At 43.2% G+C, this 25,377-nt stretch overlaps 1 protein-coding gene across 6 annotated transcripts in view; it reads left to right on the plus strand.

Moving 5' to 3' along the window:
* Nucleotides 1-25,377, plus strand: part of GRAMD4 (GRAM domain containing 4) — a 148,146-nt gene that overhangs the window by 109,261 nt on the left and 13,508 nt on the right. For all 6 annotated transcript variants that reach the window (XM_033958091.1, XM_033958094.1, XM_033958095.1 and 3 more), the window contains 2 exons: nucleotides 684-777; nucleotides 3,599-3,683. In XM_033958091.1, the coding sequence (XP_033813982.1) occupies nucleotides 684-777; nucleotides 3,599-3,683 (179 nt within the window). The remainder of the gene's footprint in view (nucleotides 1-683; nucleotides 778-3,598; nucleotides 3,684-25,377) is intronic.

Consider the following 25,377-nt stretch of genomic DNA (forward strand, 5'->3'; position numbering starts at 1 on the left):
TTCAAGAACCGACCAAGACAAATATAACATTTCTCAACTGTTGGTGCAGGTTGCACTCAGATATGTGGCTTGTTTGATCCACCTTGTTGTTATATATTGAAGAAATAAGGCCAGTACTGGGCAGACTTGTACGGTCTGTGTTCTGCATATGGTCATTCAGTTGAGGATGGGCTGGGATGGTTTAGATGAGCTGGAGTGAGCTTGGCGGAGACTCCAGTAGATGGTACCTATGCACAGTACCGGGCAGAACTCTGGGTTTCTGCCCAAGAAGTATCTAAGAAAAAGAACAATTTAAATTAAATCATGAAATTTATAGTGTGTATGTTTGGGCAGACTGGATGGACTATTCGGGTGTTTATCAGCCATCATTTACTATGTTTTCTTCCGTTTTCATGTTTATCATGTTTTAGGCATGTTACTTACAGAGCATTGGTTATCTTTCGGAGCGCTTCCCCATATCACCTCCTTCTGTTTTGATGTTATTAGGTTGTTTTGGTACAAACTGAGAGGCTGCAGCACAGCCCACCGGGGAAGGAGATGGAGCCGAAGAAAAGTGATTTGGGGCGACTACCTAGCTGTTCAGGACTTTTACTCCCTTCTACAGGAAAGATTATCGAGGTAAAAACCTAATCTATCCTAGTTTTCTTGCTTCTACCTCCAACTTCTGTTTGGTCTTTTGTTAGCATGTGAGACAGGCTGGCGGTGCTACTTGATTAACCGAGACAGGAAGATGCCCACAGACTACATGAGGAATGGAATTCTCTATGTTACTGAAAAGTGAGTAATCATTTTTTGTATATTGTTGGAATGAGGGTTGTAGTTAGTGAGATGAACTTTAATTTTATTTAAATCTGTTTTTATTATCAAAGAGTATAACAAACATAAAAAAATCCAATAACATTGCAAAATACAAGAAAAACATCATCAAACATAGGACAAAAAGCACTTAGTCATGATAAAAGAAAGGATGGAGTCAACCATATATATATTTAGAATAATTGAGAACATCTGAGAGCTTCACTCTTATACTCTCTTAAAAAAAGTCAGTGCTTTATTTTTATTTAGTGTAGACCTTTATATTGGTAATTTTGTTTGTTTTCACTGGTGAGGGTTTTTTTAATGAAAATGTTTGTTTAGAAACTGACCTGTTTATTGGGGGAATATAAATGAGTAACAAATATTTCTTCACCTCATAAGTGATATATCCAGGGCAAGCATCTAATGTAAGAAAGCTTTTATTCTTATTTGATATGAATAAAGATTAAGAAAAAGTCAAAACAAATAGCTTAATTTTCAAAAAGTAAATTTAAAAAAGAACTGTTAATATAGACCAAGGTCGGTGACACTTCAAGATGACAGATCTGATTTTAATGTGATGGTAGGTTACTTCCTTGGTGGGGAACAGCTACACAAAGGAATAAAAAGAAGTGGGTTAGTGCATCTGTCCCCCTCTTGTGCACACGTAATTCAGTTGGACGTTTTGCCTCTTTTGAATGGAACTTTACGGGTAAGATGATCCATTTAAAAACAGAAGGGCATGGTGGAAGATTTAGAAATGTCTGTTTTCTAAAGCTGATTTAAATCAGAGCTCTCCTTTGGGCACTTCGTCTGAGAAAGAAAGGAAAGAGATATAAGTATGTATTAAAATGATATGTCTTTACTATAAAAAAACTTAAAATAAGTGTATAAAATGTAACAGATCCAATCAGCTAGGAATATACATTTCTACTTGTAATGAGAAAACAGGCAAATCGAATAAATGTCTTACTGCTTTCATCTCTAGCTACCGAACTTTCAGGAAATCAATCAAATCCTATCTCTTTGACAAATTCCTCTGACCCCCCCCCCCCCCGCCTTGTAAATCTGCCTTGTACCTCCGATATACCTCCGGATTCCCTGACCACTCCCTACTCGCTAAGCTATGCTGACTGACTTATTTGTAACATCACTGTATATGTACAGTCTCTTACTCTGTTAACCGCTCTGAACTGTTATGGTACTGTGGTATAAAAAATAAAATTATTATTAGTTATTATTATTAATACTGTGCAATAGATTTTGGGAACTGAGGGACTTTAGGTAAAGTGATAATGCGAACAAGATCAATCTAACCAAACTTAGTGAGTCCTTAAAGATTAGTGCATATCTGCAGCACTAGGAATAAGGTGGGTCCTGTGGCAGATAACATGTACTAATCTGTAGTAAGTAAGCAGAGTGATAAGGGTCAATGAGAAGTGTTTAGAGAGTTTTTTTCCCCCTTTGTTTTATGTATTAGTGAGCTAGACAGCAAAAAGAAGGAAATGTTTTGGCTTTGGATTTCAGTAATCAGTAAATGAGAGCATATCGTATAGACTAATATTTAATTTAAAGGAATCTGTTTTCTCACTTTCACAGCTGGAGATAATTTACCTTATTCCCCCCCTTCCCCCACATCTCCAATCCCTTATAACAGGGTGGGCAACTTCAGTCCTTCAGAGCCACAACCCACTAAATATGCTTGAGATCTGTTGTACCAATGTACTGCCTATTATATGCAAATAGCTCTAATGCATATTCATTAGGGAAATCCTGACAACCCACCCCTGCCTTTATAACAATAGTAACCTGTTAACACACAACACTTTATAGCGTTCCCTTCTGGCCTATTACATTTCTGTGCACTGAGTCTTCGGCTTGTTCATTCTGCTCAGTTTTCTTCTGTTTTGTTGGATAGCTATTCATGTAACATGTCAGTATCATCCACCCACCACTGTACCCATGTCTTCTACTGAGCCATTCTAAACCTTGTTCCTAACCACTGCTCTCTATCTGTGCCAGTTCATTTAATTTAATTTTATGCATTTCTATTCTGCTTAATCAAATAATATCTCAAGGCAGATTATGACAAAGAAATTAAAGCATTAAGTCTAATTACTGTTGAAATAAAGAAATTAAATATAAAACAATTGAATCACTTCTTAATATCAAAATGTTATATAAGAATTTACACTGCTTGCCTCCATTATCTCTTCTGGTTGGCTGTTTCAGGCTTTCTTGTCTTCATCTTTGATTCTTACCAGTTCCATACTTACTTCAGCGCAAAGGCCCTTCCCCATATCTTACGTAGTATCAAGGTTTGTAATAATAGAAACAATATAAAATCAGTGAGGCTGTAGTCCGAGCATCCAACTTTCTCATGTTGATTGATGTTTGGCTTATAACCTTGGCTGCTCTATGGAAGTTGACTTGGGCTTCTTGAAAGCCTGATGCAGCCATAATGCAGATATTAGGGTTGTTGCTCATTAGTTTTTCCCTTGTTCTTAAATTATCTGTATACACAAGAGTGACCCCCCATTGAGTACATAAACATAAAACAAACTTTTCATACCTTCCTCTGATTAGAACTGGTAGCTTTGCCTGGGAAGTGACCAAGGGGCAGTGTTTCTAGGATTAATTTCAAATGGTCATGTGAGTCTGGTTCACTGAAACTGTTAAATTAGTTGGCCATGCATTTCCTTAGCTTTAAATAAAATGGAGCATATCATATCTGAGTCACATAACTGAAGACAAATAAAAAATGTTTCTGTCATCTTCTGTTAACTTGTCATCTTTTCTTTAGTTATTTATGTTTCGAGAGCTCCAAGTCTGGCTCGTCTAAGAAAAACAAGGTCATAAAACTGACAGACATAACAGATATTCAAAAGGTAGGTGCATAACAGCAGCATTAGAAAGAATACATTGCTAATGGCTCATTTCAGTTCTTTAAAAACTGTTCCTTTCTAGAGATCCAAATGGTGACGGGTCAAAAGCGCATGAGGACAAAGGCGTGCCGACAACCGAGCGCGGACAACTGAGCTCAGGGCTTAATCATGCCGAAGAAAACCCGTATTTTAAAGGGCTCTGATGGGGGGTGTGGGGGAGGAACCCCCCCACACACACACTCTCCTTAATAGGGATCGTGCTGCCTCACGCTGCCATGTTGGGGGTGTGTGGGGAAAACAAGGAAAAAGCTAAGTTTCCAGCATAATGAGGGGGTTACAACCCCCCAAACCCCCCACAACGCCAGCGCGATCTCTATTAAGTAAAGTGGAGGGATTCCCCACCAACACCCCCCGTCGGAGCCCTTTAAAATACGGTTTTTCTTCGGCGCGATGAAGTCCTGCGCTCAGTTGTTCGTGCTCGGTTGTTGGCGCGCCTTTGTCCTCGCGCGCTTTAGACTATGAACCGATCCAAACAGTGTACAGGGGAGCAGATGGCTTGGACATTTTCATGACAAGTGAAGTTCTCTACTTTGGGCTTTAAGGAGCTTTTATCAACCAGAGCCCATTCTTTACTATTTAATAGAATGCTGGATGTTTAGATCAAATGCTTTCAGAACTTCTGTTTTTATAAGCAGTAATTTGAGATGTGATATTTTCTATAATTTATTTTGGCGGGGGGGGGGGGGGGTTAGTTGATTTTGAGTTTTAGTTTTGTTCGTGCTCTCAATGGAAATAGAGATTGCTAGGATTTTTTTTTTTTTATCAAAAATATAACCAAGTTGGGTTTTTTAAAACTATATTTTGAATTGTGATCTTTTTTTCCCCTCTTTTTTGACCCCTCTTCTGAACCAGTTCAAATGTGTCGGTCTTGTGCCTGTCAGTAGATGGAGGCAGAGAACATATAACTTGCTTATATCATACTCTATAGTTTTTCATGTAGCTTCAACTCTCAAGCATATGGTAAGACTAGGACTACAAATCAACAATATAAGGAAAAAATAAATTTGTTCAATGACTAGGTCTAAACATTGGGAAAGCTGTGAGGACAAATCGAAAATGTTGGGCTCCTGGGGTAATAGCTTTATAGCCTTCTTTGCTCTAGTTGATCAAGGGACATGAGTACAGAGTTTGGTAGCCCGAGGGCATAAGTCAGGTCTGATTCCTTCTCCATTACCATCTCCTCCATTTCTTCTCCAGAGAAGCAGATTGGAAAGGTGTCTACTAGAACTCTGCTGAATGAGGTTTCATTTCCAAGGCACTGTAGATGCAGAAGGACTTGGCTGTGACTCCTGTGATGTTCCACCATGGGAATTAATGCATAGTTGAAATTAGCAGTTGCTGCGTGGCTTGTAGGGGAGGATTCATACAGCAGCATCAAGTCAACTGAAGGGAAGCTTGTTAAGTGTGTGCAAAGTAAGATTGGAGGCTTCTACAATATTGGGGGCAATTATGAAGACTAATATTAGTCCTGTCCTCAGTGAGGTTGGGAAGAAGAGGAGAAAATGGTGGGGGGGGGGGGGAGGCTGCTGCCTTGGTAAGAATGGCGGCCAGTTTGATGGATAGCCACATGCCTTATTAAGTAGTAGACTGTCAAAAAATGACAGGGAGAAAACTAAATACCCAATGGTATCCTAGGAATAGGGAGTGAAAATATCCAGTTTGTTTAACAAAAAACATTTCCCTCTATAAATGATAAAGTAACTTTTTGTAATAACAGCTTTACATATGATAGGAATAGCTCAGAGACATGAAGGGGCACAATAGAGGGTGTGAACCTCCAGCCGCCTCACCACCCAATCATTGCTTAATCCTTCATACATTTTTAAGCTTATTTTTAAAATATTCAAAAATTATTAATGGTGAAACTCTCAATTTCCCAAAAAGGTGTTTAGAAGGTGAAAAAACACTTAAACTAAAGCTTGGTTTTTTTGGTTCCAACGTTTCCACGTTTCGTTATACTGCTTCAGGAAACCAAACAGCTGTGAACTCAACCATACTTGTGGAAAGACAGCAATAAATGGAGTGCATCTAAAAAATTCAAACAAAAATTTCTTACTCCAGTGTTAAATACCTAATATCACGGCTCCGTCACTCAAATGTCTTTCACTCCTTCTCAAATCTAACTGATGTAATGCCACCTCACTGTCCTACTGCACCATCTTGAACTGAAAAGGTATGCCGGGATATAAATAAAGCTATTATTATTATATTAAATATAAACAGCCAAAGTATTGTTTAATACACAACAGCACTTATCACGCTGGTTGCCTCTCAAAAACAGGCTTTTTTCTTAAAAAGACACTCTCATTCGCTGTGTAACAGTGAAACTAACGCTGACTTTGAAAGTTTAAAGAGGCAAGATGTCAGCACATCAGAGACGTGGTGACGTCAAAGAACAGCCTACAATCAGACAGAGATCTGCATTGAACTTCAAAAACCTTATCATTGAAAAATGTAGAAACAATAAAAAACAGCTGACTGGTTGCAAAACAAATGCCGTAAAAGATAGAAGCGCTCACCTGATATATAAATAAATAAATAAAGCGGGGAACAAAAGCAGTAAATAGCAGCTGGCGAGTGACGATCATAAAAAGGCTTGCCATTCAAGTTCACTGTTTAACCCAGACAGTGACAACATCTGCAACTTGAAAATCCAGCACTGTTCTTTATACCATAAAATCTGGGGTAAATTACCCCTGCGAGGGAGTTGTGGAACCTCCAGCGCTGAAAATAGTAAAGATGTCGAATGCTGAAATTCAGTCCAATGTTGGATTAAAGGGGCTGTCATCATTCGCGTATTTATTCTGCTAAGATGTTCGCTAATTCTTACTTTAATGCTCTATTTTTGACAAGGACATTGTATGATGTAAACAACTCCACTTGTGTTACAGTCTGAAAACGTATGACGCTGCAATGCCCACTCAGGTAAAGGAAACGTTTGCAAAAGGTACACTATAAGTTCAGTTTTTGCATGCTTAAAATTATGAAGGATTAAGTAATGATTGGGTGTTTATTGTTTATTCAGTTTTTGATTAAACGCTTTTTCGTTTCTTCAAAGCGTTGTACAAGGAAAAAATAACATTTAAACAAAAATAACAATTAAACATACTTTCCTATAAAAACTACAAGACTACCAACCGTTCAAACTGGGTAAATATTGACCCATAGGCCATAGACACAAGTGGGAAGGGGGGAGAAATACAATTGTAATAGAAAATGTAAGGAACATATAAGGAAAACACTTAGGAACTGGGGAACAGTATAAAAAAGAACACGTAAAAATTGATAGCTAAAATACAATAGTTCAGTTAAAAGCATCTTTAAAAAGAAAGCACTTTAAGTTGCTTTTAAAATTTTTAAAGGTTTTTTCCATTTTTAGATATAAAGGAAGAGCATTCCAGGTCGTAGGGGCTGTTACAGAAAAAGTGGAGGTGCGACGTGTGCCTATAATTTTTAAAGAAGGAATGTTAAGATTATATTGAGAGATAGATCTTAAAGATCTTGGGGGGTCGTATGGGATCAAAAGTCTATCTATGAATGCTGGTGTGTTAGTCTGCATTGTTTTGAATGTCAGGAGGGCGATTTAGTAAGTTACCCTATGTGAGACAGGCAACCAGTAGGCATTTTGAAGCAAAGGGGTAACATGATCATATTTTTATCCCAGGACAAGCAGGCAGCATATTCTTAACGTATGGGTGACGTCACTGACGGAGCCCCGGTACGGACACTTTTAACTAGAAAGTTCTAGTTGACCGCACCGCGCATGCGCGGGTGCCTTCCCGCTCGACGGAGGAGAGCGTGGTCCCCAGTTTCTTTGTTTCCGCGGAGCGAAGAAGACGCATGTGCTTTCAACGGCTGTTGAAATATCCTACTTTGCCTTCCCGCTCGCGTAATTTTCTTCCTTTTTTGCTTTTTTCCCTTCGGGTTTCTTTTTCGTCAAAAAAAAAAAAAAATTTCTTTAATTTGTCTTTTTCTTTATTTTTCGGGCCGGCCCCGGCGGGGCCTGTTGCCAACATACAGGCCTCCGGGTTTGATTTTGCGGAGGCCGTGTTTCCATTCATGCCCCCTCAGCCGGGTTTTAAGAAGTGCCAGCGGTGTGCACGCCCGATCTCTCTCACTGACCCGCACAATTGGTGCTTACAGTGCTTGGGTCCAGAGCATCGGGCTGACACCTGCACCCGCTGTGCTACTCTTAAAAAACGTACGTTGAAGAATAGGCAGATCCAGCAGAACATCCTTTTTGGCGCCGGATCTGCCATGGAGTCTGCCACACCATCGTCGGCGCCGCTAAAGTCGGCACCGACTACCTCCACACCGCCTGATCCTTCCTTGGAGTCGATGGCGTCAGGTAAGCCGGCTAAGAAGCCTTCCACTTCCCTTGAGCGCCCTCCCGCCACGTCGGCGACACTAGTCCTCCCGGCATCCAGCCGACCCCGTAAACGCTCCACCCCGATTTCGGTGAGTGCCTCGTCATCGGCCTCCTCATCGCCGGGGCGTAGAGCAGCACCTATGGTACCGAAAAAGAAAAAAGCAGTACCGGTGCCTCCTCTGGACGACCGCATAGCGGCTATACTCCAAACTCAATTGCAGGAGCAGCTACAGCAACAACTGCAACACCTGTTGCCAACAATATTGGCCCCGCTCCTTCCGGTACCGGACCGGCCCGAGCCTCGCACCATACCACCGGAGTCGACTCCATCGGTACCATTAAATACGTCCATGCCGGTGCTCGCGGCGGAACCCACCAATCCTCTCGTGCAACTACACTCTCATGCCGATCCTCTCCGACATCGGGACCGTCACCACGCCTCCCGAGACCGAGACCGGCACCGCTCTTCTTCCCCTGGTACCGTCTCCATGCGTTCTGGCAAATCTCGCCACGCCGAACCATCCACACCACCCTCCCGTCCTATACACACCGACGTCAGGGACCCAGACCTCTGGGAAGAATCCCAACCCGGTACCGACGATGAAGCTTCTTCAACTGACGAGGAGCCTTCCACAATCGATACCGGTTCCAAGCCTGAACAATCCTCGTTCACCAAATTTCTTCGGGAAATGTCAGCGGCTCTCTCTATCCCATTAGAATCTGACTCTAAGAAGTCACAGGCTTTCTTAGATGCCTTAGACTTCGAGCAACCCCCCAAAGAATTTCTAAAGTTACCCGTCCACGACATCTTACGGGAAACTTTCTACAAAAATTGGGAAAACCCTCTCTCGGTACCGGGGGCCCCTAGAAAACTGGATAGTCTCTACAGGGTCATCCCTATCCCGGGGTTTGACAAACCCCAACTACCCCATGAATCTCTTCTTGTCGAGTCCACCTTGAAGAAAACACAGGGATCCAGTATTTATGCTTCTACCCTTCCTGGCAGAGAGAGCAAAACAATGGATAAATTTGGCAAGCGCCTTTATCAAAATTCAATGCTTGCAGACAGAGCCAATAATTACACCTTTCACTTCTCCTTCTACATGAAGCATTTGGTTCAACAACTCTCTTCATTACAAAAGTATCTTCCTGAACGTAAGGTCCCTCTTTTCCAACAACACATTTCCAGTCTGCTCCAACTCCGCAAATTCATGGTGCGCTCTATTTATGACTCCTTCGAGCTCACCTCTCGAGCTTCGGCCATGGCGGTTGCCATGAGACGTCTGGCCTGGCTGAGAGTTTCCGACTCGACGTTAACCATCAAGACCGCCTGGCTAACGCACCTTGTCTTGGTGATGAACTTTTCGGAGAGTCTCTAGACTCCACCACCCAGAAACTCTCTGCTCACGAGACCAGGTGGGATACTCTCATCAAACCGAAGAAGAAGACTCCGCCTGCTCGCCCCTATAGACAGCAGTCTTTATACCAACGCAGATTCTCAGCCAGACCTCTTCATCCACCTCCTCAACAACCTCGCCGACCTCGTCAGCAACAGCAAACTCAGGCTCGCTCCCAATCTCATCAACCTGCCAAGCCTCTCCCTCAGTCAAAACCTTCTCAGCCCTTTTGACTTCTTTCTCCAGGGCATAGCCAGTCTCTCACCGGCGTTACCTCTTCCTCAACCTATCGGCGGACACCTGCAAATTTTTCTCCACCGTTGGGAGGTCATCACATCAGACCAGTGGGTCCTCACCATCATTCGCCGGGGCTACTCTCTCAACTTCCAGACTCTTCCACCAGACAATCTGCTTCTCACTCCTCTCAAACCCTCCTCCTTCTCAAGGAGGTTCAATCCCTCCTTCTTCTCAATGCCATCGAAGAAGTCCCCCAAAGGGGGACCAAAGGGGTCAGGGATTCTACTCCCGCTACTTCCTGGTACCCAAGAAGACAGGAGACTTACGTACCATCCTCGATCTCAGGGACCTCAACAAGTGTCTGGTCAAGGAAAAGTTCAGAATGCTCTCCCTTGCCACGCTTTACTCTCTTCTCTCTCAACACGACTGGCTATGTTCCCTAGACCTCAAGGAGGCCTATACTCACATTCCAATCAATCCGACTTCACGTCGCTACCTCCGGTTTCAGATACAGCACCATCACTACCAGTACAAAGTGCTACCCTTTGGCCTCGCATCATCGCCCAGGGTGTTCACCAAGTGCCTTATTGTAGTGGCGGCCTTCCTCAGGTCTCACAACCTCCAGGTGTTCCCCTACTTGGACGATTGGTTGGTGAAAGCACCTACGTCTCCGCTTGTGCTACAAGCCACTCAGCACACCATCTCTTTCCTCCATCTTCTGGGGTTCGAGATCAACTACCCCAAGTCGCATCTGCTTCCCACACAGCGACTTCAGTTCATTGGAGCTGTTCTCGACACCACTTGGATGAGGGCGTTCCTTCCCTCCGACCGTCAACAGACCCTGCTCCATCTTTGCCGTCAGGTGCTCCTTCATCACTCCATTCCTGCTCGGCAGATGATGGTCCTCCTGGGCCACATGTCTTCCACGGTCCATGTGCTCCCGCTGGCACGACTCCACCTCAGAACACCCCAGTGGACTCTAGCCAACCAATGGTCACAGACCACGGATCCTCTTTCTCATCCCATCTCTGTAACATCGTCTCTTCAGCAATCTCTTCAATGGTGGTTGAACTCCTCCAATCTTTCCAGGGATCTACTCTTTCATCTACCCCCTCACTCCATGATCATTACCACGGATGCCTCCCCTTATGCATGGGGAGTAGAGAATGACACGGTGGCGGTTTACCCGCGGCCACCGCATTTTAGCCGCGGGTCACCCGCCGAAAACGGAGAAGAAAACTAGCAGTCGCTGCGGCGACGGGGACAAGGCCATTCACCGCCCGCGGGGCGGTGAATGGTCTTGTCCCCGCAGTAAGGCATGAAGGATCGCGCGGTCCCCGCAGCTCACACCCACCTGCCCAATCGATTCTAGTGTTTAGCCAGCTGTCTCCCTTCTCCTCACCTTAGTTTGTAGATTTTCTTTTTCGGCGACCCGCACGCTATCAGAGAGCCGTGCACGCGCGGCTGCTCAGTGTTCAATCTTCTGCTCTGACGCAACCGGAAACAGGAAGTTGCAGCAGAGCAGAAGATTGAACACTGAGCAGCCGCGCGTGCGGGTCGCCGAAAAAGAAAATCTACAAACTAAGGTGAGGAGAAGGGAGAGAGCTGGCTAAACACTAGAATCGATTGGGCAGGCGGGTGTGAGCTGCGGGGACCGTGCGATCGCTAATGTTCCCGGCTCAAATTGGAAGGAGGGAGTGAAAGGGAAAAGGATTCTGGGCCAAGGGGATGAAGTCGGAAAGAAAAACCCACAGCTGGAAAGAAAGGGAAGGACTGGCAGGTGAGCCAGATGCTAGAAGCAGGGGGGGGGGGGGAAGAAAGAGGGAAAAAAGGTAGATGGGGTTGAAAAGAAGAGACACACTGGTATGGAAGAGGAAGATAGGGGAAATCTGGACACAGGAAGGTAACAGAAAGAGGGGAAATTATGTGCATGGGGCATAGGGACAGAGACATAAAGGGGACATGCCATGGGGATGGTATATGGACACAGGGGGGGGGCAATGGCAGATACATATGGGAGATATTAGAAATGGGGAAAATAGGAGCACAGAAGCGAGATGGTTTGTGGGGATGGGACAGGGACCGAGCTCGCAGGCTCCAGTGGCTTGCACAAATTACATTGTAACGTGCCATGAAAATAAGAGGGAGGAAGGTAGATAGGCCACGCGAGAGGAGCTGAAGGGTGGTAGAAAGGAACAGATGGTAAAGGAGGGAGGGAAGGGTGGTGGTGGAAAGGAATAGGACAGACATTGAAGGAGGGTGGAGAGGAACAGACCCCGAAGGGAAATGTGGAAGACAGAATGGGAAGAAGACAGATGCCAGACTATGGGGGAACGGAGGGAAGAAGATGGGTGCTAGACCAATTGGGGGGGGGGAGGGGTTAAGGGAGAGGCACAGTAACAGCAAATGGAAGACGCAGAGAGAAGACACACAGTGGATGGAAGGAATTCAATGAGAAGATGTGGAAAGCAGAAACCAGACAACAAAGGTAGAAAAAAAAATTATATTTATTTATTTATTTTTTGCTTTAGGATAAAATAGTATATTAGTTGTGTTGATAAAAATTTATAAACAAAGCCCTGCCAGCTGAACATCTCTTTCTCTAGTTCAGCAGCAGGAACTTTGATTTATAAGAAAGGAATAAGCTAAATATTACAGTACTAAGGCTTATATGGATGCAGCGGGGACGGTGACGGGGCGGTGAATGGGATGGCAGTGGCGGTGACGGGGCGGTGAAAGGGATGGCGGGGCGGTGAAGGGAACGGCGGTGACGGGGCGGTGCAGAGGATGGTGGGCCTGTGACGGGGCGGTGACGGGGACAGATTTTTTCCCCGTGTCATTCTCTAATGGGGAGCTCACCTGGGAGATCTTCGCACCCAGGGACTCTGGACCCATCAGGAGCGTCAACATCACATCAATTTCCTGGAACTCAGGGCCATGTTCTATGCTCTCAAGGCCTTCCAGCACCTTCTCTACCCTCAGGTTCTTCTCCTGTGCACAGACAACCAAGTCGCCATGTACTACATAAACAAGCAAGGTGGCACCGGATCTCCCCTCCTCTGTCAGGAGGCCATCCGCATCTGGACCTGGGCCACGGCCCACAGTCTCTTCCTCAAGGCTGTCTATATCCAGGTCAAACAGAATTCCCTGGCCGACAATCTCAGCCGCATCCTTCAACCTCACGAGTGGACTCTGGATCCTCCAACACTCCGCTCCATCTTTGCTCGGTGGGGCACTCCTCAGGTGGACCTCTTTGCAGCTCCTCACAACCATCAGCTGCCCCAGTTCTGTTCCAGACTCTTCTTTCCTCATCGTCTGGCCCCGGATGCATTCCTGCTCGACTGGACGGATCGGTTCCTCTATGCCTTCCCTCCACTGCCTCTGATATTGCGGACGTTGTTCAAACTCCGCAGGGACAGAGCCACCATGATTCTCATCGCCCCTCGGTGGCCTCGCCAACACTGGTTCTCCCTCCTGCTCCAGCTCAGCTCCAGAGAACCCATTCCTCTTTCTGTGTTTCCTACTCTACTTACACAGCAGCATCAGTCTCTACTACATCCCAATCTGTCCTCGCTCCACCTGACAGCTTGGTTTCTCTCGGGCTGACCTCTCCAGAGAATCTGTCTCAGCCTGTCTGTCGCATTTTGGATGCCTCCAGGAAACCGGCCACCCTCCAATGTTACCATCAGAAGTGGACCAGGTTCTCCTCTTGGTGTCTACTGCATCACCACGATCCCACCTCACTGGCGGTGGAAACTGTACTGGACTATTTGCTCTCTCTGTCCAATGCTGGCCTCAAGTCTACCTCAATCAGGGTTCACCTCAGTGCCATCACTGCGTTTCATGAACCTATCCTCGGGAAACCGCTCACGGCTCATCCTCTGGTTTCCCTGTTCATGAGAGGCCTCTTCAATGTAAAACCACCTCTGAAGCCTCCTCCAGTCGTCTGGGACCTGAATGTGGTTTTATCAGCCCTCATGAAACCTCCGTTTGAGCCTCTTGCCACTACTTCACTCAAATTTCTGACGTGGAAGGTGCTTTTCCTCATTGCCATCACCTCTGCCAGGAGGGTTAGTGAGCTGCATGCACTGGTTGCCGACCCACCTTTCACTGTTTTTCACCATGACAAGGTGGTTCTGCGTACCCATCCTAAATTCCTTCCCAAGGTGGTCTCGGACTTCCACCTCAACCAATCCATTGTGTTGCCTGTCTTTTTCCCGAAGCCCCATTCTCATCCTGGGGAACAGGCGTTACACACGCTAGACTGTAAGCGTGCCCTTGCATACTACCTTGACCGTACCAGGGCTCACCGCTCGTCTCCTCAGCTCTTTTTATCTTTCGACCCTAACCGTCTAGGTTGCCCTGTCTCTAAACAGACGCTTTCTAACTGGCTTGCTGCCTGCATTGCGTTCTGTTATGCTCGGGCCGGTCTCTCACTGGAAGGTGTTGTCACGGCCCACAGGGTCAGAGCTATGGCTGCTTCTGTGGCTTTCCTCCGTTCCACGCCCATCAAGGAAATCTGCAAGGCTGCCACTTGGTCCTCAGTTCATACGTTCACTACTCACTACTGTCTGGATGCCTTCTCCAGACGGGATGGACTCTTCGGCCAATCTGTGTTACAAAATTTATTTTCCTAATGGCCAACCATCCCTCCTCCCCCTCTGTTAGCTTGGAGGTCACCCATACGTTAAGAATATGCTGCCTGCTTGTCCTGGGATAAAGCACAGTTACTTACTGTAACAGGTGTTATCCAGGGACAACAGGCAGATATTCTTAGGACCCGCCCTCCTCCCCGGGTTGGCTTCTTAGCTGGCTTATCTTAACTGGGGACCACGCTCTCCTCCTTCGAGTGGGAAGGCACCCGCGCATGCGCGGTGCGGTCAACTAGAACTTTCTAGTTAAAAGTGTCCGTACCGGGGCTCCATCGGTGATGTCACCCATACGTTAAGAATATCTGCCTGCTGTCCCTGGATAACACCTGTTACGGTAAGTAACTGTGCTTTTTGCACCCGAGATTATCTTAATGGCCGTGTTTTGAATAAGCTGCAAGCGTTTTAAATCTTTGTGGTAGATTCCTTTTAATAATGAGTTACAGTAGTCCATTTTTGATATTACAAGTGAATGGATCAGAATGTTAAGGGAACTAATATCAAGAAGAGGGGCCAATGATCTAATCATTCTTAATTTATAATAACAACTTTTAACTATTGCGCTTATTTGTGGTCGAAATGTTAACTTATTGTCTATTAGAACATCTAAAATTTTTGTAGTTGTGATTAATGGAAGTGGAATGTTTTCGATAATGACTGGAGATATTAATTGTGCTCCCTCTTTTCCAGGGAAGAGAAGAGTATTAGTTTTTGAAATGTTTAAAGAAAGCTTGTTTATATTTAACCAGTCGTGGACTTTACTTAATTTATGATTAATTGCCTGAATCTCAGTTTGGTTATTTGGGTCAATGGGGTGCAGTAATTGTAGATCATCGGCATAAGCGTAAACCGTAAACCCTATTGATTGACAGAGGGTCAGAAGAGGGGCCAAATAGATATTAAATAATAAAGGAGATAAAATAGAGCCTTACGGTATACCGAAGTTAGAATGATAGGATTTTGATTCTGAATTATTAAAATGTACTGTTGAAGCTCTGTCAGAAAAATAAGAACGAAACCATTCAAGAGCTTGATCAGCTACTCCTATAGAAGAAAGACGTTGCAATAAGAGATGATGATCGATGGTATCAAACGCTGCAGCAAGATCTAAGGAGATTAGTAGAACGGATGTATGATGGTCCAGATAGTAATTTATAGATGTAGTGAGACCAAGTAATGAGTGTACTCTGTAGAATGGTTTGTACGGAAACCTGTTTGGTTCGGATGGAGTACATGCGTTTTTTCAACAAAATCTACCAATTGTTGAAACACGATTTTTTCAGTTAACTTGGATAAAAAGGGTAAATTTGCTATTGGACGATAGTTAGAGCAATTGTCAAAATTGTTTTTTGGGTCTTTTATGATTGGAGATATGATGGAATGTTTCCAGTCTGGTGGAATATTGGCTTTAGATAAACAAGTATGAATAATTTGAAGAATATAAGGCCCAAAAACTGTAAAGTGTCGTTTAAAAAAAAATGGAGGAATGGGTTCTAGTTTGGAGCCTTTAATGTTAATACAGTGTAATATGTTTTCTATAGCTTTCAAAGATGGAAGGAGAAAATTAGATAGTGTAGCGTGAAATGTCTGGGACCTGGTTATCATATTATCATTTTCAGCAGGACTAGTTAAGTTAGTAACGGTGGATTTTTTGTTAATGATTTTTGATCTAATCAATGTAATTTTCTCTTGAAAATAATTTGCTAATGCTTGAGCTGTTGGAGATTCTTCAGTTAGGCTTAATTTATCGTTTTTAAAAACTGTTAATTGCTTAAGAATTTTAAACAAGGTAGATGAATTATTAGTGTTAGAAATTTTTTTAGCGTAAAATTTTTTCTTAGTGATATTAATTGATTGTCGATAATGCTGTGAATATTTTTTGTAATTGTTTAAGTTTTCCTGGGTAGGTTTAGAGCGCCATTTGCGTTCCGCTGAACGCATTTGTTGTTTGAGTAGGCCTAAAGAAGCATTAAACCATGGGTTTCTTAATTTTTTTGAAGAAATTTTCCTAGTTACTAGAGGCGCTATTTTGTCTAATAGAGATTTACATGCCTTGTTCCACATGGTAACTTGTTCGGTTAGAGGTTCAGCGCTAAATTTTTCTGAGTCAATTTTAAATGCTGATGGAACAAGTGAATGATCTATGTGTTGAAAATCTCTTACTATAATGATTTTCGGGGCTGGTAAAATAGACTTAAAAGATGGCAATGATAATTTGGTTTGAATCAAGAAGTGATCAGACCATGGAACTTGAAGTGAAATAGGTTGAGAAAAATTGGAACTTAATCTACAGGGAACAAGAATCGCATCCAATGTATGACCGTAGATGTGAGTCGGGTCCGAGTTTAAAATTACAAAACTGAGATCGCTAATATGAGTCAACAGATCGGATGTAAGTGGATTGGAAGTATCATCAAAGTGAACATTGAAGTCACCCAAAAGAAGAGGAGTTTGTGAAGTGGTAGAGAAATCAGAAATTATGGATAATAGATGTGTTACCACTGACTGATTAATTGGCGGAGGGATATATAATAATAATAGATCTATTTTAGGCTTCGTGTTAACTTTAACTTGAATAGCTTCAATTGTGTTGTTAGTTTGTGTTAATTCAACTACGACAGATAGACTTGTTTTAAAAATTATTGCTAAGCCTCCACCTTTCTTTCCAACACGGTGATTATATTTGTAGTTGTAACCGGAAGGACTAGCGTAGGAGAGATAAGCCTCATCTCCCTCAGAGAGCCATGTCTCTGTAATACAGAGAATATCTAAAGAATGTTCGATTATTAGATCTTTTATTACATGTTGTTTGCTGCGCAGTGAACGAACATTAATCATAGCAATGTTTAGCGAATTAGGTGAAAGAGCAGCTAAAGTATTTAAGGTATACTTGTTTTCTAATATGGTCCGGTTCGGAGGGTTGTGGTTTGTTGTAGAAACTACTGAAGGGGGTCTGTGGCCCCAATGGACCGGAATTGAGGATGACTTTATATCCATTAAAACGTTTGGAACAACTAAGCAATAAAATATAATTAAAAAAGAAAAAACTTTAGAAAAGTTTTTCCAAAGAAAGATGTAAAAACGAATTTCGTAGATGCAACTAAAAGAAGATTAAAAATATAAGGGAAAAACCAACGTTGCCCCCAACTTTGCACCCAAAGTTGCGCACAAAGGAGCGCATTAAGGAGCAGGACGTGGTGAGGTGGCTGGGGGTTCACACCCTCTTTTGTGCCCCTTCATGTCTCTGAGCTATTCCTATCATATGTGAAGCTGTTATTACAAAAAGTTACTTTATCATTTATAGAGGGAAGTGTATTAAGTAGTAGGACTTTTATGTGAGCCTAGATAAAACTAGGCAATCACTAAGATCTGGGAAGTCCTCAGAGAACAGGACCTGGATTCTCCAGGAAGGAACTACTCTTTTCTGTGGAGTTGGTGCTCTTGGTGCACTAGACCTTCTGACTAAGAAAATGTAATGTAATGTAATTTTATTTCTTATATACCGCTAATCCGTTAGGTTCGAAGCAGTTTACAGAAAATATACATTAAGGAATACAATAAAATAAAATAAGTAAGATAGGTACTTAGAAATTCCCTTACTGTCCCGAAGGCTCACAATCTAACTAAAGTACCTGAGAAGAACAATTAGTGATGGTTTTACCCCTCTCTCCTTTGTTTCTCTTTAGGGTTCCTCAGCTGCCTAAATAGGAAGAGATCTAGGAGCCTGAGGATTGATCTCAGATTTTAGGCTCAGAGTTCCTCAGGTGACCAGGAGTAGAGAATGATATGGGGACAAATTTTTCCCGTTCCTGCAGGAACTCAATTTCCCTGTTCCGTCCCCACTAGTTTTGTCACTGTCCCTGCTCCATTCCTGTAAGCTCTGCCTTAACTGCACAAGCCTCAAACACTTATGATTTTAAAGTGTTGAGGCATGTGCAGATGAGGACAGAGTTTGCAGGAATTGAGTGGGGACGGGACAGGAAAATGAGTTCCCCCAGGACGGAGAAAAATTTGTCACCATGTCATTCTCTAACCTGTTAGATGGAAAGTTTGAGAATATTGAGACATTCCCTCATTTTAAGCCACTGAGATTATGGTAGCATACTGTACTGTGGCATTAAATAGGAAATCTCAAGCATCCTAGAAATATACAAAATGCTGCAATCAGGCTGCTCTGTTCAGTTAGGAGGTATGATTTTTTTCTCTTCTCGAAACCACTGAACATTGATGGCAGTCAGTTATTGGATCCATTTCAAAGTGTTGCTCCAAATTTATAAGGCTTTTTGGGTGGGCCTTCTGCCTTATTTGGCAATTTGTCATGATCCACTACATCGCAGAATATTTCTTGCTTGGCTTGAATCTACACGTCAGTTTTCTTTATTGGACTTCATTTTGGAATAATTTGCCTGCATATTTAAGAGCTGAGACTTCTTATGAGAAATTCAAAAAGTGACTCAAGACTTTCTACTTTGAAAATGCATATGGAAAACGGTTGGTGACTGCTTCCCTTCTCTGTTTTTCCTATTGTTAACTGCTATGCTTGGTTTGCTAAGGTTATATATTTGTAAATTATTTTGCTGTTCATCAATTAAAGATGGTGTACTAAGCAGAATCTAAACTAAACCTGATTTTATGCCTCTTCAAGAAGATCTCTTGTTAGATGATTCCCCAGGATTTATATGCCCTAAGAATAGTGGAAGTTTTAATCTGAGGAAGATAGTCAGAGAACCCTATTCTTAAGAGTAGTTGGAAACCAGTAAAGGTCATTTCCTTTCAACTGGTGATTAAGGAAATAGAACGGAGTAGGAGAGTCCAGGCTGATTGAAAATTGGAAGACTGGGCATCCAAAGGGCAGATGAAATTTAATGTGGACAAATGCAAAGTGATGTACATTGGAAAAAATAATCCAAATCATAGTTACTGGATACAAGAGTCCACCTTGGGGGTCAGTGCTCAAGAAAAAGATCTAGGTGTCATCGTGGATAATACGTGGAAACCTTTCGCTCAATGTGTGGCAACGGCCATAAAAGCAAGTAAGATGCTAGGAATTGTTAAGAAAGGGATGGCAAACAAGACTCACTTTGAGTATTGCGTTCAGTTATGGTCTCCTTATCTCAGAGATATAGCGGCACAAGAAAAGGTTCAAAGAACAGCGACCAAGACAATAAAGGGGATGGAACTCCTCTCTTATGAGGAAAAATTTAAGAGGTTAGGGCTCTTCAGCTTGGATAAAATTCAGCTGAGGAGGAGATATTATTGAAGTCTACAAAATCCTGAGTGGTGAACAAGTAAATTGATTTTCTTATTTTTTTTTTACTGCATCAAGATTTACAAAGACATGGGGACACTTGAAGTTCCAGGAGGAAATTTTTTTCACTATGAGAATAGTTAAGCTCTGGAATGTGTTGACAGAGGATGTGGTGAATGCAGTTAATGTAGCTGGTTTTAAAAAAGGTTTGGACAAGTTCCATAGTCTGCTGTTGAGACAGACATGGAGGAGGCCACTGCTTGCCTTGGATTGGTGGCATGGAATGCTGCTACTGTTTGGGTTTTTACCAGGTACTTGTGACTTGGATTGACCTCCATGAAGATGGGCTCCTGGGCTAGATAGACCATTAGGCTGACACAGTAAGTCTATTCTTATGTTCTTATGAGCAATGATGAAACTATGCCCTGTTGTGGCAGAGACAAATGAAAAGTTCCAACAACAAAAGGTAGATATCCTGGTCTCAGCAGTCAATTATAAGACCATACTTTCCATAGCTGTTATTACTTACAGATCTTAGGCTATATGGTAGCAGCACTAGACCTGGCTGTATTGGTAAGAGCTCACATATGACTTTTGCAAAGGACTCCTTTGAGATAGTATGTCTGTCACAGGCCTACACTATGAGACTTCTTTGCAGGGGGACATCAGGACTAGTTTGGAATGATGGTTTGAAGGAAGAGAGCCTGTCCAAAGGAGTGGAGTTGGCTTTTCCTACTTTTGATTATTCTCACTACAGATACCAGCTTTCCAGCTAGGGAAGGGCATGTTGCTAAGAACAAGTAGTCTGAGGACCCTGGGATGCAACAAAGGTGAAGCGGTTGATAAATAGGCTAGAAATAAGAATCATTAGGAAGGCTTTGCAAGAGTTCTTATCAGTCCCTTAGCAGGGAAAATGGTGTGGATATTCTTGGCCATCGCCAGAGCAGTAGTATATATGAAGTGCAAAAGAGTCTTAGAAGCTCCTAGGTGGTTCTGGAAGGTAGCCTTTTGACCAAGAGGGCAAAGGAACATCCTTTTGCTTTCCTGGCCATTCTCATAGCAAGAGTATGGGACATAGACTGCCTCAGTAGACATTTGCTTTAGGAGAATGGGAATTAAAGGAATTGTCTTTCTAGCTCATTAGGGACAAGTAGCACAATCCATTGATGAGGCCTTCATATGGAGAAGAAAAGAGGTCATCTTCTTTCTTCACTCCGTGGTCTACAATCTAAATATATTTTGCCGTAGGGCCTAATCATTTTAGATTATCAAATTCCATTCTGCTTTGTGGCCCAGCTTTTTAAAGTTTGGGCCTAAGGAAAAAAAAAGGCTGTTTTCCTGGAAAAGTGGAAGCAAGCTTGGGAAAAGTTGATTTCCTTGGTTTTTGTCTGGGTGTGGAAGGTGTTTGATGATGGTGGCTTCAGAGAGCTTTTCCCCATTTCAGGCCTCTGTCTCTATAATTCTAGCATTCTTATAGATTGGGCTGGAAAAAAGGCTTGATCTCAAAGTTTCTCAAAGTAAATATGACCATTGCATACTGTGGAAGATTGGCACAGAGTATAACCCTTATAGCAAAAGTACAGATCATTCCTGCTGGTCTTTGGGCTCATTCAGATAAAGCACAGACTTCTTGAGTTGAACTTACAAATTTCTGCTACTGATATTAGTTAAGTCAGCCACTCGATTGTCCTTAAATCAATTTAGAATTGTTTTCTAGATGTCTAGGGAGCACATTTGCCTTTGGGGCAAGCATCCTAAAAGCAGATGTCTTGAGATCCCAGATTCAACATGTTTGGACTTGGTCTGGTGGGACAAAATTGAAGGAAAAATGTAGTCTTACTTACTAATTTTTTTTCCTTAAGTCCTATTAGACCAGTCCAGGACCTATCTAATTTGTTTACTCTGGGTATGTAGAGCATATGAAATACAGATATTCTGCTTATAGTTATTCTTAAGGAAATTGAGAGAAACTTTAAGTTCTTGATTACCTAATTAAAGAGGGAGTAGATATTTATTTGTTTCAGCAACCACACCATTTCACTCAGGCTTAGATAATAGGAATACTGGAATGCTGAGACTGTATGGAAAACTACAAGAAAATTAGTTATTCTCTGCCTACACCAGCTGCTAAGGGGACAAAATTCTTATGTTGATGCTGGTCCTGTAGGGCGCAAGGAAATAAAATTAGCAGGTAAGATTACATTTTTCCTCCTTATACAATCAGTGTAAATGGTTCTGTATCCTTCAGTAGAGTAAGGCAATATAGAAACATGGAAAAAAATTAAGACACTTTCCCATTAACTATGCCTGTTGCTTGGTGAAATATTGCAGAATAGTAAATGCAGAACCTGCAGCTTCCAATACTGTTTGATTCTCATACTTTTACTTCCTGAATTTTGTTTGCTGATGTATTAAAAATGAAATGGATACTTGGAAGCATTGGTTCTGAGTGCCGTTAGGTTAATGATATTTAATATGCCTGACCAAGCAAACACCAGTTGAGGCCAAACCAGGCCAACATAAATTAGAGGCATCCATCATGTGTCCAAAGACAGACATAATGCTATATCATCATAAAGAGCCCATTACATATTTGCTCACAAGCCAGAGGCTTCTCTCCTTCCTTCAGTTGTACATTTTTGCAGAAAGAGGTGTTTATAAAAGCTTTAGGTAACAAAGATTGAATTGAAGCACTAATCACTGTTATCTGAGTTGCATTGCTATGGACTCGGGGGAGGGCTGAGTAATTTTCATAATACAGTACCAGCTCTAAAGGTGCCAATTTCATAAAGGTAACAGAGACACTTATGGACTTTTCAAATAGGCTTGTACAATAATCCCAAATAACACACACTTTACAAAATTTGATCTCTCACCTCACCAGATAGTTAGATAGTTTGAGGCAAGTTACCTTACTTATAATATTTTTATACCTGTTCCAAAGCTAAAATTTAATGCTAAGAAATGCAAGGTAATGCATTTGGGCTACAAAAACCCGAGGGAACAGTACATTTTAGGGGGTGAAGAATTTATATACAGTACTTATATGCACGACAGAAGAGCGGGACTTGGGTGTGATTGTATGTGATGATCTTAAGGTGACCAAACGGGTTGAAAAGGTGATGGCAAAAGTTAGAAGGATGCTAGGTTGCATAGGGAGAGGTATGGCCAGTAGGAAAAAGGAGGGATTGATGCCCCTGTATAAGACTTTGGTGAGACCGCATTTAGAATATTCTGGAGGCTGCATCTTCAAAAAGATATAAAAAGGATGGAATCAGTCCAGAGGAAGGCTAATAAAATGGTATGTGGTCTTCATCATAAGGCGTATGGGGACAGACTTAAAGATCTCAATCTTTATACTTTAGAGCAGGGGTAGGCAGTTCCGGTCCTCGAGAGCCGGAGCCAGGTCAGGTTTTCAGGATATCCACAATAAATATGCATGAGATAGATTTGCATCTCAAGGAGGCAGTGCATGCAGATCCATCTCATGCATATTAATGGTGGAGATCCTGAAAACCTGACCTGGCTCCGTCTCTTGAGGACCGGAATTGCCTACCCCTGCTTTAGAAGAAAGTTGGGAGATGGGAGCTATGATAGACGTTTAAATCATAATTTTGAATTTTTGTTTTAATTGTCACTACGATAGTGTTCTTGAGAGACGTTTAAATACCTACATAATGTAAATGCATATGAGTTAAGTCTCTTTCATTTGAAAGGAAACTCTGCAATGAGATGAAAGCTAGAAGGGTGCTTGTGTGCATAGGAAGAGGTATGACCAATAGGAAAAAGGAGGTATTGATGTCCTGTATAAGACTTTGGTGAGACCTCATTTAGAATATTGTGTACAATTCTGGAGGTCACACCTTCAAAAATATATAAAATGGATGGAGTCAGTCCAGAGGAAGGCTTTAGAGAATGACACGGTGGCGGTTTACCCGCGGCCACCGCATTTTAGCCGCGGGTCACCCGCCGAAAACGGGGAAGAAAACTAGCAGTCGCTGCGGCGACGGGGACAAGGCCATTCACCGCCCGCGGGGCGGTGAATGATCTTGTCCCCGCAGTGAGGCATGAAGGATCGCGCGGTCCCCGCAGCTCACACCCGCCTGCCCAATCGATTCTAGTGTTTAGCCAGCTCTCTCCCTTCTTCTCACCTTAGTTTGTAGATTTTCTTTTTCGGCGACCCGCACGCTATCAGAGAGCCGCGCACGCGCGGCTGCTCAGTGTTCAATCTTCTGCTCTGACGCAACTGGAAACAGGAAGTTGCAGCAGAGCAGAAGATTGAACACTGAGCAGCCGCGCGTGCGTGGCTCTCTGATAGCGTGCGGGTCGCCGAAAAAGAAAATCTATAAACTAAGGTGAGGAGAAGGGAGAGAGCTGGCTAAACACTAGAATCGATTGGGCAGGCGGGTGTGAGCTGCGGGGACCGTGCGATCGCTAGTGTTCCCGGCTCAAATTGGAAGGAGGGAGTGAAAGGGAAAAGGATTCTGGGCCAAGGGGATGAAGTCGGAAAGAAAAACCCACAGCAGGAAAGAAAGGGAAGGACTGGCAGGTGAGCCAGATGCTAGAAGCAGGGGGGGGGGAAGAAAGAGGGAAAAAAGCTAGATGGGGTTGAAAAGAAGAGACACACTGGTATGGAAGAGGAAGATAGGGGAAATCTGGACACAGGAAGGTAACAGAAAGAGGGGAAATTATGTGCATGGGGCATAGGGACAGAGACATAAAGGGGACATGCCATGGGGATGGTATATGGACACAGGGGGGGCAATGACAGATACATAGGGGAGATATTAGAAATGGAGAAAATAGGAGCACAGAAGCGAGATGGTTTGTGGGGATGGGACAGGGACCGAGCTCGCAGGCTCCAGTGGCTTGCACAAATTACATTGTAACGTGCCATGAAAATAAGAGGAAGGAAGGTAGATAGGCCACGCGAGAGGAGCTGAAGGGTAGTAGAAAGGAACAGATGGTAAAGGAGGGAGGGAAGGGTGGTGGTGGAAAGGAATAGAACAGACATTGAAGGAGGGTGGAGAGGAACAGACCCCGAAGGGAAATGTGGAAGACAGAATGGGAAGAAGACAGATGCCAGACTATGGGGGAACGGAGGGAAGAAGATGGGTGCTAGACCAATTGGGGGGGGGGGTTAAGGGAGAGGCACAGTAACAGCAAATGGAAGACGCAGAGAGAAGACACACAGTGGATGGAAGGAATTCAATGAGAAGATGTGGAAAGCAGAAACCAGACAACAAAGGTAGAAAAAAAAATTATATTTATTTATTTATTTTTTGCTTTAGGATAAAATAGTATATTAGTTGTGTTGATAAAAATTTATAAACAAAGCCCTGCCAGCTGAACATCTCTTTCTCTAGTTCAGCAGCAGGAACTTTGATTTATAAGAAAGGAATAAGCTAAATATTACAGTACTAAGGCTTATATGGATGCAGCGGGGACGGTGACGGGGCGGTGAATGGGATGGCAGTGGCGGTGACGGGGCGGTGAAAGGGATGGCGGTGACGGTGACGGGGCGGTGAAGGGAACGGCGGTGACGGGGCGGTGCAGAGGATGGTGGGCCGGTGACGGGGCGGTGACGGGGACATATTTTTTCCCCGTGTCATTCTCTAGAAGGCTTCTAAAATGGTGCGTGGTCTTCATAATAAGGCATATGGGGATAGACTTAAAGATCTGAATCTATGCTTTGGAGGAAAGGCAGGAGAAGGGAGATATGATAGAGATGTTTAAA

This window comes from Geotrypetes seraphini, chromosome 9 (assembly GCF_902459505.1).
Source record: "Geotrypetes seraphini chromosome 9, aGeoSer1.1, whole genome shotgun sequence".
Classification (NCBI taxonomy): Eukaryota; Metazoa; Chordata; class Amphibia; order Gymnophiona; family Dermophiidae; genus Geotrypetes; species Geotrypetes seraphini.